Here is a 15245-nt window from a genome sequence, read left to right on the forward strand (position 1 = left end):
CCATCTTTGAAGTGTTTGTGCCATACTTTTATCATGCTGCACTCACTGCATCATCACCAAAAGCCTTCTGAGTCATCTGAATAGTTTCCGCAGAGGAACATTCAAGCTTAATGTAAAATTTGATGCAGATACATTGCTCTACTTCCTCCATCATTTTGAATATGATGGCCACACAGTACACAGCACTCAACTGCATCTACTGTGCCAGACTGGTACAGTGAAGTCACCATTGTTCATGTAAGTGCATTCCAGTCCACTCTCCTTGGCTGCCAGATTACAATGATGTTGCCCAAACTGTTCTCAGTATATTAACAATGGCTAGACTTTTTCCAGACAGATTTTGTATATTCTAAGTTAAACAAGGCTCAAATGGTATCACTTATTAAAAAATGTGTGTTCTGCTGTTTGGGGGTAGAGTGTTCTATATATGTTTGTTAGGAGTAATGAGATTATTGTGGTGTTCAAATGTTTGCTTTCTTATTGATCCTCTGTTTATTCTGTCCATTATTGAAAGTGGGATATAAATAGTCTCCAACTATTTATTGTTGTTCAACTTTTCCCTTCAATTCTTTCAATTTTAGTTTCATATATCTTGGAGGTTCCTTTCTTAGGTACATATACTATATATTTATTGGTGAATGAACTTTCCTCTTAAACCATATAGGAGAAAGGGAACATTACAACTAATACAAAAAAGTATACAAACAAGTAACACTGGCTTATATATTTGCCTATATAGTTACCATTACTAGTGATTCTTATTTTTCTTAAGTTCAACTTGTTGTTTAGTATCCTTTCATTTCAACCTGAGAGACTCCCTTTAGTATTTCTTATAGAATAAGTCTCCTGGTAAACAAAATGTCCTCAGCTTTGGTTTATCTGGAAATACCTTAATTTCTCTTTCATTCTTAAAAAATAGTTTTGTAAGAATTATAATTCTTGGTTCACAGTGTTTTTAAAGGACTTTAAGTATATCACTGACTGTTTTCTGATGCCACAGTTTTCGATGAGAAATCAGTCCTCAATATTATTGATGGTCCTTTGTACACGACAAGTTTCTTTTCTCTTTCTGCTTTCAAAAGCCTTTTCTTGTCTCTGGATTTGACAATTTCATTGTAATAGGTCTTGGTGTGGCTCTGTTGGAGATTATTTGGCTTCTTAGATATGTATACATATGTCTTTCCTTATATTTGGGTGATGTTAAGACATTATTTCTTCCAATTTTTTTCTATTGTTTTACTTTCCTCCCTCTGGTACTCCTAAAATATACATGTTTCTGTATTGGATGGTGTCCCACAGGAGCATCAAGCTCTGTTAATTTTTCTTCATTTATTTCTTTGTTTCCTCAGACTATAGAAGGTCCACTGTCTTATCTTCAAGTTCACTGATCTTTTGTTATACTTGTTCAAATCTGCCGTGTAACCTCTAAGTTTTAAATTTTCAATTATTTTCCTACCAAATTTTTTTATTATTCATGTATCTCTTCTTATATTTTCATTTATTACTTTCCTGATTTCCTTTCATTGTTCATGCATAGTTTCCTTTAACTCATTGCACATGTTTAAGACAGTTGATTTCACATCCTTAACAAGTAATTCCAATGTCTGGGGTTCCTCTATGATTGTTTCTGTCAAATTATTATTTTTGCTGAGAATTACATTTCGATATTGTTTTGTGTTAACTGTAAATTTACTGCTTCTACTCCTCAGGGATTGCTGACTTTTACTTTATTAAGGGCTAAATTAATCCATTTATGATTTTTCATGCTATTTTTTCAAGGGGTACATTCCTTGTCGTATGCAGTGATTGGTATTTTTGTTTTACTATCTGTGTGGTCAACTGGCTACAAATTTTCTTAATGGTTTGGCTCCCAAAAGTGGAGAGGTACATGAGTAGTGTCAATTGAAGTCTCCTAGAAACCACTTCAGCCTGTAGGAGATGAATGAATGTCCACTAGCCTCTGTTGCCAGCCACTCAATGACCAAATGCTACATTCAGCAATTGACACACATCCCTGATATATCGTGTACCCCGGCTCCAGCATTCCGCACCAGGATTGTGGAGATGGGAAATGGGGGATAAGAGCTGCTATCATTGAAAGGTTGAAATTCCCCCAAATTTATTCTTAATCAAGGTCTTCCCAAGACTGTAAGTATTCAACTAGACTGCAGAGTTAGTTACATTAAAGAGTGCTTGCTAGTACAGTAGTTGTTTAAGTGGAGGTATGGATTCCTGGAGCTTCTTTCTCTGCCCTCTTTTGAGACAATATGCCCCTTCATTGCTTTCTTGACTTTCAACTCACTCTTTGTTTATAAAAAGTGTAGTAATTTGTTAATGTTTTTAAAAAGATTTTATTTATTTATTTTTAGAGAGGGAGGAAGGGAAGGGGGGAGAGAGAGAAATATCAATGTGTGGTTCCCTCTCCCACACCCCCAACCTGGTCTGAAACCCAGGCACATGCCCTCCCTACCTGGGAATCAAACCAGCGACCCTTTGATTTGCAGGCCAGCACTCAATCCACTGAGCCACACCAGCCAGGGTTGTTTGCTAATGTTCTGTTTATAGGTTCCCCTATGTTTCTGACTCCATCTACTGCGTAACAATAATGCACATTCACACAATAGAGACCCTGAGAACCCCTAACAATACAGAAACGAATCTACATTTAACCAGCCTTTCCAAACAGTATCTGAGCAGAGAACCTCTTGGTTGTATTCATGTGAGGATCTCATGAAAAAGTGTTTTTTGGAACAGCAGCAGAAGTCTGTTTTTCTTCCTCTCTCATGTACTCATGAATGAATGAATGATTTCATTTTATGCCTTCTTCCAGTATTTTAGATTGTCCAGAATATCACTATGGTATATACTTTCTCTTTTTTACACTGAAATAGTTTTTATTTATTTCTTCTCAAAACACCCTGTAATTCTGGTGACAGAAGATTGGCTTTTCAGCTGTCACAATATAAAGATAATCCCACACAGTAAACAAACCTCTACCTTTACCATTGCTTTACTCCTAGCAATAATAGTCAGCAATTTCTTTTGTTGTTGTTGTTGTTCAAGTAGTTTTCTGCCTTTTCACCCCCCCTCCCCACCACCCCAGTCCTTCCCACCTCCTTCCCCTGTTTTCACCCTCGCTTGTTATCAATTTCTTCATTTCAAAGAATCTCAGGTGGCAAATATAAAGCAGACACAAACACAGTTGTGAACAAGCCTGTGGGCTCTACTTTGGTCGACAGCCACTTACCACACATGTGTTACCTTAAAAACTCAGATGAGCTGATTGAGTTTCTTGTCTAGTATTGCATTTTTTCTAATGTTTACTTAGAGCTCTAACTATTGCTGGTATCAAGAAGATACTATTCACTATGCCCTCAAAATATGTCTTCAGTCTCCCCGTCTTGCTACTTGGCATCATAACTTAAGGTAAAACTTAGAGGAGTCTTCCTTGTTTCTTGTCATTCACATACCATATCAAACCCATCAGTGAATAATGTTGCCTCTGAATCCAAAAAATATTCTCAATCTAGTATTCATCATCATAGTCCAAGTCATCACCTTCCCTTACACTTGAGCCATTTCCAAAGCCTCTAAGATGCCTTCACTCTGGCTTTCTACACATAGCCATTCTCCACAAACTTCAAACTGTGTATCAGATCACATCTCTTCTAACCTAGGCAATAAGGAATATTTAATATTATCTGCTAACCATTGTACACAGGTTCTCCATCCTCACTTTCTGCCACTCCTGCTGCAGAATTTCCACTTCATCCATCTAGGACTACTACATATATCCCTGCATGCACCCCTCGTCATGCCATGCTGGCTTCTTGGTCTTGTTCATTCAGTCTCCTCTATTTCAAACGACTTCACAGTCCCTTCCTCAGTCCTTTTTAACTTAACCTTCATAGCTTATATAGAGAATCACCAACTCCATAAAGTTATACCTGACACTCTGAATATGTTCTCTTCCCAGCACTCACTCACACACACACATTTCCCAACTAACCTGCCTATCAGTCACACTTACCTCCTCAGTTTTTGTATCTATTGTACAGGGCTCTATTATTACACTTTCTAGAGTCCCTTTATAACATGTTTATATTACCTTTCTCTTCCTTTGTCTTGTGAACTCCTTAAGGATAGTGATGATTTGTCATTTATTTTGAATACTAAATTCCATTATTTAGTAGGTCTTTTATGTAAAAAGTAAACATTCCATAAATGCTTCTCGGCAAATGTGGAAAACAAAATACATTGAAACATTCTTTCATTCAGGGGACATAAAACTGTCAACATCTTAATCATTACTTAAGACTCATCATTAATCATATAGTTATTGAATGTCTGCTGTGCATGAAGCATTACAGTAACTAGGAATACGGCAGTAAAAAAGTTTTGATTTGTAAATTTTAGCCAATGCAATAAAAAATGAAACAGGTAAACAAGCATAGGTATTAGGAAGAAAACAAGAAAATAGTAACACCAGTGATATAATAGTATAAATAGAAACATTTTTTACTATACAAAATAGGCATACACATCGGTAAGAAAATCAATAAATATGAGTAGAAATTACGAAAAAAAACCAAATTTGCAAAGGATAACTGTCATCAGTAAATGAATATAAGGAGAAGTATTCAATGTGGTCAGTAGCAGGTACTCTATTGTGAGGTTTACATGTAATTTAAATATTTTAAGAAATCATAGCAGTGAAGACAGCAGAGTAGATAAATGAAGTACTCACATCCTCATACAACCACATCAAAACTAAAACTAAACCACAGAACCAAAATCATTCAGAACCACCTGAAATCTAGCTGAACAAAACTTCTATAACTAAAGATATAAACAAGAAACCATGTTAAGACTGATAGGAGAGGTGAAACTCAAAACGGGTTAGTCTCACACCCATGTGTGGTGGTTAAAAATTGGGAGGGATATATCAACGGAGGAGGTGTCCCATGAAGAGCAAGGGGTCCCATTCCCAGCCCAGGCTTCCAGTGGCAGGAAAAGAAGTCCCTACACCTCTGGCTGTAAAAAACAACAGGGGTTGTGGCTAATGTGACAAAGGGTGGCAAAGGGTGGCTGGAGTCCCAAGCACTCCTTTTAAAAACAACTTTATTTATTATGCTACTATAGTGGTCCCATTTGTTTCTCCCCTTTATTCATTCCCCCTCTGCCCTGTACCACCTCTTCCACCATCACTCCCCCACCTTAGTTCATGTCCATGGGTCATTCATATAAGTTCTTTGGCTTCTCCATTGCCCATACTATTCTTAACCTCCCCCCCCATCTACTCTGTAACCACCATTTATGCTTCTTATGTCCTGTACCTTTACCTCATTCTCTCCCTTCCCCCTCCCCAATGATAACCCTTTGTGTGATCTCTATTTCTGCCAATCTGTTCCTGTTCTAGTTGTTTGTTGAGTTTGCTTTTGTTTGTTTTTTTTTTTAGGTTCGGGTGTTGATAGTTCTGATTTTGTTGTCATTTTACTGTTCATGGTTTTTGATCTTCTTCTTTGTCTTAGGTAAGTCCCTTGAACATTTCATATAATAAGGGCTTCGTTACAATGAACTCCTTTAACTTGACCTGATCTGGGAAGCACTTTTTCTGTCCTTCCATTCTAAATGATAGCTTTGCTGCATACAGTAATCTTAGAGGTAGATGCTTCCCTTTCATGACCTGGAATAATTCTTTCCAGTCCCTTCTTACCTGCAAGGTTTCTTTTGAGAAATCAGCTGTTAGTCTTATGGCAACTCCTTTGTAGGTAACTGTCTCCTTTTCTCTTACTACTTTTAAGATTCTCTCCTTATCTTTAATCTTGGGTAATGTAATTATGATATACTTTGGGTGCTTGTTTCCTTGAGTACGACTTCTTTTTTTTTTGCTTTTGGTTTTGAAGTGTTTAATTATTACATAAATGTCATAAATTTTGTTCATTTTCATGCACCAGAATTTGCATAAGGTTGACAGACTGTGATTGGTTGTTAGGTCTTTTTAAGTCCATGTGTTCCCCCTTTACCCTTTTTCTCCACTGTTGCAGTTTATTTATTGAAGAAACTTTTCCTATAGTTTTCCACAGTCTAGACTTTGCTCTTTGCATCACTGTGGAGTTCCCTGTTCTCTGCATTCTGGAAAATTGGAAGTTGAATCAAGAAAACAGATCAGATTTAAATTTCGTATTTTGGGTAAGGCCACTGCATAGGATCCACTATATCCCTGTAAGAGTGTACATTCCCAAGGTTACTGTCAATGGAGAGCTCATACTAAATTGCCCATCAGTTCATTGATTAATCTTCACACACTCACATTTGAGTACAACTTCTTTCGGACTCTCTGAGCCTCCTGGAGTTCCTGGAAGTCTATTTTTTTTTTTTTTTTTTGCCAGAATAGGGAAGTTCTCCTTCATTATGTTTTCAAATAAGTTTTCAATTTCTTGCTGTTCCTCTCCTTCTGGCACCCCTATGATTTGGGTGCTGGAATGTTTAAAGTTGTCCCAGGGGTTCCTAAGCCTCTCCTCATTTTTTGGTATTCTTGTTTCTTCATTCTGTTCTGGTTGAATGTTTATTTCTTCCTTCTGATCGAAACTGTTGATCTGAGTCCTGGTTTTCTTCCCTTCACTGTTGGTTCCCTGTACATCTTCCTTTATTACGCTTTTCACAGCCTTCACTTCTTCCTCTATTTTGTGACAACACTCAACGATTTCTGTGAGCATTTTGATTACTAATGTTATGAAATCGTCGTCTGATAGGTTAGCTATCTTTTCACCAGTTAGTTGTATTTTTTCTGGAGCTTTGATCTGTTCTTTCATTTGGGCCATATTTTTTTGTTTCATCGCACCTGTTATGTAGTAAGGGGTGGAACCTTAGGTATTTGTCAGGGCAGGGCAACCCACGTCACTGTATTGTGGCACTCTATGTGGGGTAGGGGTCCGAGAGGGAACAATGCTGCTTGCTCAGCTTTCCATAGGCTTTCAGTCACTTCTTCCGCTACCCACAGCAAATTAAGCCTTTCTGGTGCTGATTCCTGGGTCATTAAGTTTGTATATGTTCTAGGATCCTGTGGGTTTCTCCAGTGAACTCTCCTGTGTGGCTGGGAATTTCTCTCACTGCCTCAACTCGCACAGGATTTTTTCAGTCAGCGGTTTTGAGGCTTTATTTTCCTTTGCTGGAACCCTGGGTTTCCTGGTCTGTATCACTCCCCAGTTTTTCCTCCTGGTTTATCTGCATGCTAATATGGGGCCGTCAGCTCCACCAGCCACTGCCTCACCCAGTCCACCAGCTGCTGGCATGCCTGCCCCAGTCCTCCAGCCATCACCTTGCCACAAGTCCTCTGGACCATAGCTGCTTGTCTCTGCTCCTCCTACCGGTCTAGATGAATGATTTTTCTTGACTCCTTGATTGTTGTACTTCCATACAGTTTGATTTTTGGCACTTTTGGTCATTTTTTGTTTTTAAATTTGTTGTTGTCCTTTTGGTTGTGTGAGGAAGCAAAGTGTATCTACCTACACCTCCATCTTGACCAGAGCCAGGTGTTCCTCTTAAAGAGCCCTCACAAAGAATTATTCTGACTTACTCACTCTGAACTCTAGTTATGGGGCAGGAGCTCAAAAGGCACCAGTAACCTACATGGAGAAACTGAATTGTCTGGAATCAGGGTAAGGGCTGGAGTGGCAGCTTTCTTCTAGACAGAAGGGCTGGCAGAGACCAATGTTCCTTTGTGAACTCTGTCCACCCCTCCCCTCAATAAAGCCAGCAGGAGAGCATCATATCTGAGCCTCCATCAACTTAACTACCATTGTTCATCCTGCCTTGGTGATTTCCTGCAATGGGACCCCATACAACTTACAGGCTCACTTAAATCCTTTCCAGTGGCTTTTCCATACAAAAGGCCTATGTTGGCTTATGCTTGGACTTTCTTTTCTTGGTATGCCCCATATCTCTTTGCTAAGTGGCTCCAGACCTGGCACTAGTGCTGCTGACCGTGGTTTGCAGTGTAGTTCCTTCTGGGTACTTCTAAACCAAGCACCAGTAGCAGCTGTCTGCAGATAGCATTATAACTAATGTCAGGTGGCCCTGAGCAGGACTGGAAATACATATATATAAGCATGTGAGTTCATATGCATATATATATTATGAGTGTATTACAACACCCCCTCCACACACACACATACCCCATCTCTGAAAGGTATGTATGAATCTGGTATCAGGGCCTGCTTCAGGAGATGAGAACTGAGTAGCTGGGGAAAAAAGTATGGAAGACTCACTTATAACTGAATAGCCTTTGATATTTTTGAATTCTGTATCATAAATATTAACTGCCTACTAAAAAACCAATTACTGTATTTTACCATGTATAATGTACACTTTTTGCCCCATTTTTTGAGGGAAAAACAAGGATGCACATTATATATGGGTAGTATGAATTCTGTACCTATATAAATGTTTTTCATTATTTATTTATGCTTATGCATTACAGTATAATTCTAGAAAGCAATAACAATATACATATGGAAAATGATACCCTGGAATATGATCATTGGTTTCGTTTGTAAAAATTAATAAAAATTTGAATTAAAAATTTAAAATGAAAGATTTTTTCCCTTGACAGTTTGGGCCAAAAACATGGGTGTACATTATGCAGAGCAAAATACAGAAAATACTTTTAGAATGAAATGAGAAGGAAAAAAACATACTAATGGTATGGAGATCTAGATGAACTTCGATGCTATAGGGGCCTACATAATGATTTTAAAAGTTCGACTTTACCTGATTTTTTAAAGAAAAAATCCAGGGATTCAGAGCCCACTATTTGTAAAGATAGTTGCAAAGATAATTATGCTCAAGTTTTCTGTGGCTAATTGTGGAAAAACTCAATTTAGCTTAAATACACATTTTTTGTTGAGGTACAATAAACTAAAACATAAATGCCTGTTGTATGTCGATAAAGAAAGCGAAACTAGGATACACTGCAAAAAAATCAAATACTTGCAATATTATTGGATTTTATCATAAGTTTCCAATAAGGACTTCTAACAACTTTAAACAGCTAAAAGAACACCAAGAATTACAGTAAAACACTATAGATAGTAGAAGCAATGGTAAGACAAGGAGAAAACTGTTCATTCATTGCATATCAAAGTTCTATTGGGTGCCCTCAGCCCTAAGAAGTAAAAGAAACAGTTAAAAATCTAGTAGCAGAAGACACACAAAAAGCAAATGAACAAATAAAAAGTGACAAACTTTAATATATGTGATTGTGAAAAAACTAAGTAACAAAGGAGACTAAAGGGCGTAAAAGAGGTAGTTTCTAACTTTAGATATGTGATCCTGGACCACTTTAGAAGGTAACAGAAGGTAAATCCTAGAGGAGACAAGAAAACAGCAAACCTTTCAGACAAGGGAAGGTGGTGAGACACAGCATCCCAGCACAAGGAGAGGGAAGAACCAGCCCCGAGGTGAAAATAGAAGGAGTGGCATGAAATTTGAGTACCAGGGTAGAATCCCAAGTGACCAAAATGGAACTGCGGGAGGTGAGCAGACTAGCACATGAGGTTCCAGAGTTCAGGAGGGAGGGGCTTTGACACTGTATGAGGTGAGCAGCTACTGTGGAATGCCTAGGCAAAAAGCAGTATGATGACTTATACATATAGTTTTGCTCCTCTAGTCATCTCAAGAAGAAACAGATGGAAACTAAGGAAAGAAGTGGGATGAAAGAGATTATTGTAATAATCTAAGCAAAAATGACTACCTGGAAATGGTTATGACACTAGAGGTAACAAGAAATGCTGGGCCCTGTGTGGATTTAGAAGTGGACTGTTAGGTGGTACCCATGGGTAGGAGGCGATTATAAGTAAAAGGGGAGTTGAGGATATCTGGAGAAATGGCAAGAAGTTTATTTACATTTTCTGAGATGGGAAAAATTGTAGGAAAGGAAGGGAAGGTCAGGAGCTTGATTCTGCTACACCATCAGCACACAGGTGAAACTGGGTGGGGGGAGGCAGTAAGGCATTTGGCTCTGGTGATGGGGCAGAGGTGGGGGCTGCAGACTAAGTTTGAGATTCATTAGTCTCAAACTAGTATTTAGAGCTACTAGTATTTAGAGCTACAAGATGAGATGAAATCACCAGTAAGATTTTCTTCTTTTCATAGTAACAATTAATATCCTATGAGGAAGAAAGCAAAAATGACTGATATCCTAAAATTAACTTTTTAAACCATTAATGATTATGCTTTTTAGATCAAACTCTACAAACAAGCCATTAAAGACAATACAGTGCTTCTGTTATTAAAGAATCTATGGCAAATCTTGGCCTCCTTTCCCTGGAATTTCTCTATAATAAAGTGACAAAAATGTTCATGATAACATTTTTGAGACCAACACTTTTGAGACAAACTCACAGTTAGTGACTGCTGGAATCAGTTATTTACACTCACCAGGGAGGGTAGATATGGATGACATCTTGTGGATGCGCCCTGAGATAGTGTGCGGTCTCCTTTGTGAAGAGAACCTTCAGGCTAGTCCCAGGGGCCTCACCATGAGAAGGGCCATCAGTCTGCGGTCCCCCTAACTGCTCACACATTGCGACTTGGATGGTACATTCTTCATGCAGCTCTAGGATTTTCACAATTAACATACCAGATCTGCTACCTGGAGGGTGAAGAAAAGAACAAAAGAAAAAATACAAAAGACACCTGATTCAAGTGTAAATAAAGTGTCTTGAACAAAAGAATCATGTTCAGTTAGCTTTCTTCACCTGGAGAAAATGGTCTGTACATTTTACAGAGTAAATAGATTCTAACATGTTCACTGTAACATCTTTTTTAAAAAAACTAAAATAGACTGCATGTTGCACGTAATATATTTTAAGCAACATAAAATATAGTCTTCTATTGTAAACAAATAGTCTTGTGCACATAGAAAACTCAGAACATTTCACAGAGCACATTTTTACCCCAATACTTGAACCTTCTGATAACTATATACTCAAAGGAAGTATGGTCACCTAATTGATCCTTATGCTTTCTCTTTTATTTATTAATGTTTAGGGAGAGGGGAAGGGAGGGAGAAAGAGTGGGAAAGAAACATAAATGTGTGGCTGCCCTTCACATGCCCCTTAATGGGGACATGGCCCACAATCCAGTCATGTGTCGTGACTAGGAATTGAACCAGCAAGCCTTTGTTCCTTTGTTTCTCAGCCTGCAGTCAATCCACTGAGGTACACCATCTCAGCACCTGAGTTTTCTCATGTGTAAAATGACGATCATGCCATGAGTCTTAATATTTTAAGGAATTAAATGAGATAAATGAAGTTGACAGTACGCATAGCCTATAACTTAGAAATCCTAGATACATACCCAGAAACTCTTGTCACATGCACTAGGAAACCTACAGATGTCCATCTCTGTATTGTTTGTCAGGGCAGCAAACTGGACCCAGCACAAATCAATACAGAAGTTAATGTAAGTGAACCAGATCTATATGTATCAGCACAGAGAGATCTCAAAAAGAAGAAGGGATACACTACATATGCAATATATGGTACTGATAATGTCATTTTTTAATTTTTTTAAATATTTATTTATTTATCTAGAGGGGAAGGGAAGGAGAGAGGAAGAGAAACAGCAATGTATGGTTGCTTCTCATGCATCCCCTGCTGGGAACTGGCCCCTTCCGGGAACTGGCCTGCAACCCAGGCATGTGCCCTGACTGAGAATCGAACCGCGATCATCTGGTTCGCAGGCCCGCGCAATGTCATTTTTTTAAAACACAGAAACTCATAAAACACAGGGTGGGGGAAAAGTAAGTTTCCAGTTGTGAGTACATGAAAAAGAGTTAATTGTTGTATTATTATTTATTGATTATTGTATTATTTTCCATATGAACAACTGTGAACCTACTTTTGCCCTACCCTGTATTTGAGGAATTTCTCTAATAAATGTATATAAATATTGACTAATAGGATACATAGAAAACTCTCCATAACCACTGTATTCAAGGAGAGAGGAAGAGAAGTATGACTCAAGAAAGAAACTCAGGGGATTTCCAACTTGTTTATCACATTGTTTGTTATTTAAAAAATGTGAATTAAAGAAACCAAAAAATTAAAATTTGTTATTAATTGTAGGAGGGGAATACACTTATGTTTTTCTATTACTCTGTTTCTTAACTTAAAAAATGAACTGAAGGAGATTATAAGTGTCAAGTATCTAGCATACTGTCTTCCTAATAAGATACCAATATGAGTTTCTTCACTACTTTAGCCAACTGGTTAATAGTGAATAATAAAAATTAAGATTTAGCCCTGGCTGGTGTAGCTCAGTGGATTGAGCGTGGGCCTGTGAACCAGAGGATCACGGTCAGGGCACATGCCTGGGTTGCAGGCCAGTTCCCAGGACGGGACCCATGAGAGGCAACCATATATTGATATTCTCTCCCTCTCTCCTTCCCTTCCCCTCTAAAGATAAATAAATAAAATCTTTTAAAAGTTTTTTAAAAATTAAGGTTTAGCCCTGGTTGGCATGGCTCAGTTGACTGGGCATCATCCTGCAAAGCAAAAGGTCTCTGGTTTGATTCCTGGTCACAGCATATGCCTGGGTTGTGGGTTTGGTCTCCTGCTGGGGTGCATATGAGAGGCAATCAATCAATGTTTCTCCCATTGATGTTCCTCCTTCCCTTTCTCCCTCCTTTCCCCTCTCTCTAAAAGTAAATAAATAAATTTTTATTTTTAAAAATTTTTAAAACTTATTTAATTATTTTTCAAGTACAGTTTTCTATTACTTCGATCCCATCCCACCCCCGGTGCTCCCCCCTCCCTTCCATTTCCACCTTTCTCAGTTGTTGTCCATGTATCCTTTATATAGGTTCCTCTAAATCCCTCCCCTGTTCCCCCTGAAATTCCCTCCCCTCTCTCCTCTGGTCACTGTCAGCCTGTTCTCTATTTCAGTGTCTTTGGTTATGTTTTGCCTGCTTGTTTGTTTTGTTGTTTAGCTCCCTGTTAAAGGTGAGATCATATGGTATTTGTCCTTCAACACCTGGCTTATTTCACTCAGCATGATGCTTTCCAGTTCCATCCATGCTGTTGCAAAAGGTAGGAGCTCCTTCTTTCTTTCTGCTGCATAGAATTCCATTCTGTATATGTGCCATAGTTTTTTGATCCATTCATTTACTGACGGGCACCTAAGTTGCTTCCAACTCTTGGCTATTGTAAATTGTGCTGCTATAAACATTGGGATGCATATGTTCTTTGGGATTGGTGTTTTAGGGTTCTTAGGATACAATCCTAGCAGTGGAATTGCTGGGTCAAAAGGCATGTACAATTTTAGTTTTCTGAGAAAATTCCATACTGTTTTCCATAATGGTTGTACCAGTCTGCAATCCCACCAACAGTGGACTAGAGTCCCCTTTTCCCCACACCATCTCCAACATTTGTTGTTTATTGCTTTGTTTATGATAGCCATTCTGAGCAGTGTAAAGTGGTATCTCATTGCGGTTTTAATTTGTATCTCTCTGATAGGAAGCAATATTGAGCATCTCTTCATGTGTCTCTGGAGCCTGAACAGACCAGTAACAGCAGATGAAATTGAAGCAGTAGTCAAAAAACTCCCATCACACAAAAGCCCCGGACCAGATGGTTTCACAGGAGAATTCTACAAAGCATTTAAGGAAGAGCTAACCCCTATTCTTCACAGAATATTCCAAAAAATCCAAAATGATGGGAAACTCCAAAACTCTTTTTATGTGGCCAGCATCATCCTAATTCCAAAACCAGATAGAGACGCAACAAAGAAAGAAAACTACAGGCCAATATTGCTGATGAACATAGATGCTAAAATCCTCAACAAAATATTGGCAAATCGCATCCAACAATACATCAAAAAGATCATTCACTACAACCAAGTGTGATTCATCCCAGGGATGCAAGGATGGTTCAATATTTGCAAATCAGTAAATGTAATACATCACATAAACAAAAGCAAAGACGAAAACCACATGGTCATATCAATAGATGTGGAAAAAGCTTTTGATAAGGTACAACACCCATTTATGATAAAGGTACTCAGCAAAGTGGGAATAGAGGGAGCATTCTTCAATATAATAAAGGCCATATATGAGAGACCTATAGCCAACATCATACTCAATGGGCAAAAACTAAAAGCTTTTCCACTAAGATCAGGAACAAGACAAGGTTGTCCACTTTTACCACTTCTATTTAATATAGTATTGGAAGTTTTAGCCTCAGAGATCAGGCAAGAAAACGAAATAAAAGGCATTCAAATTGGAAAGAAGGAAACAAAACTGTCACTGTTTGCAGATGACATGACAGTGTAAATAAATAAATTTTTAAAAATTAATGTTTAAATGGTGTCAAGTTTTTAGTTATATAGTTTAATTTTGCTTCCATTTCTTTCTTCCTTAGGTTTATCTTTCTCACTTTCTAAGTAACCCCAAATTTTCCATCTCTTCCTTTCTCTAAGTGTCTATAATGTGTTCCCATATTAAGCATGGCTACAAACCTCCCCGAGGGCACTATCTTGAATTCCTGAGGTATAGATCTACCTTCCTTTTACTTCTTAAGATAAGGAAGGAAATGGAATGGAGCAAGGGTATGAACAAGCACAATGCTAAGCTAGTCAGGATGGGAGAGGAGAGGGGGCGACTAAAAACAAGTATTAAAGAAAGGTGCTGACTAGGAAGTGAATACTGAATCTGCTCTGCCGCTACAGGTGTTTCTTTAATAAAAAGTAGCTCATCTTCAATTGGTGAATAGGAAAGGAAGTGAAGACAACACGAGGTTACTTTGGCACATACGCCATTTATCCTGGCCAAGGCAGCCAGAGGAATGGTGGAAAATTGGGGTTTTCAGCAAAGGGAAAAAGCCCTAGGTTTAGGGGCTACATTAGTTACAGGTGCATTTTTAGATATAGTTTAAGAATTTTAAAAACTTGTACTTGTATTCAGGGCTCATCCTCAACCCTGAATACCAGGTCAGTCCTCTTACCCACCAACCACTGGCAGAAGCTGCTGTCCAGAGCTTCAGGGCAACCCACTGTCCTGCTCAAGATCAAGTGCGCCAGCTGTGCACATGCTCTTGTTACTGTATGACTACTCTTGTGGAGCCAGCATTCAGCTATGCTCCGCTGCCAGCCTAAGCAGCACTAGTTCTCTCTTCAGGTAGTACTTAGCTGACTTGTGCAGCTCTGATTAAAAAGTGACATAGGTATTCAGTGTTCTGACCCAA

General features: G+C 38.4%; 1 protein-coding gene across 3 annotated transcripts in view; it reads right to left on the reverse strand.

The window, feature by feature from the left end:
* Positions 1 to 15245, reverse strand: part of SPIDR (scaffold protein involved in DNA repair) — a 387966-nt gene that overhangs the window by 218217 nt on the left and 154504 nt on the right. For all 3 annotated transcript variants that reach the window (XM_037035383.1, XM_037035384.1, XM_037035386.1), the window contains one exon: positions 10441 to 10654. In XM_037035383.1, coding sequence (XP_036891278.1) covers positions 10441 to 10654 — 214 coding nt within the window. The remainder of the gene's footprint in view (positions 1 to 10440; positions 10655 to 15245) is intronic.

This window comes from Sturnira hondurensis, unplaced genomic scaffold, assembly GCF_014824575.4.
Source record: "Sturnira hondurensis isolate 20B ecotype Veracruz unplaced genomic scaffold, ASM1482457v3 Scaffold0022258, whole genome shotgun sequence".
Taxonomy (NCBI): Eukaryota; Metazoa; Chordata; class Mammalia; order Chiroptera; family Phyllostomidae; genus Sturnira; species Sturnira hondurensis.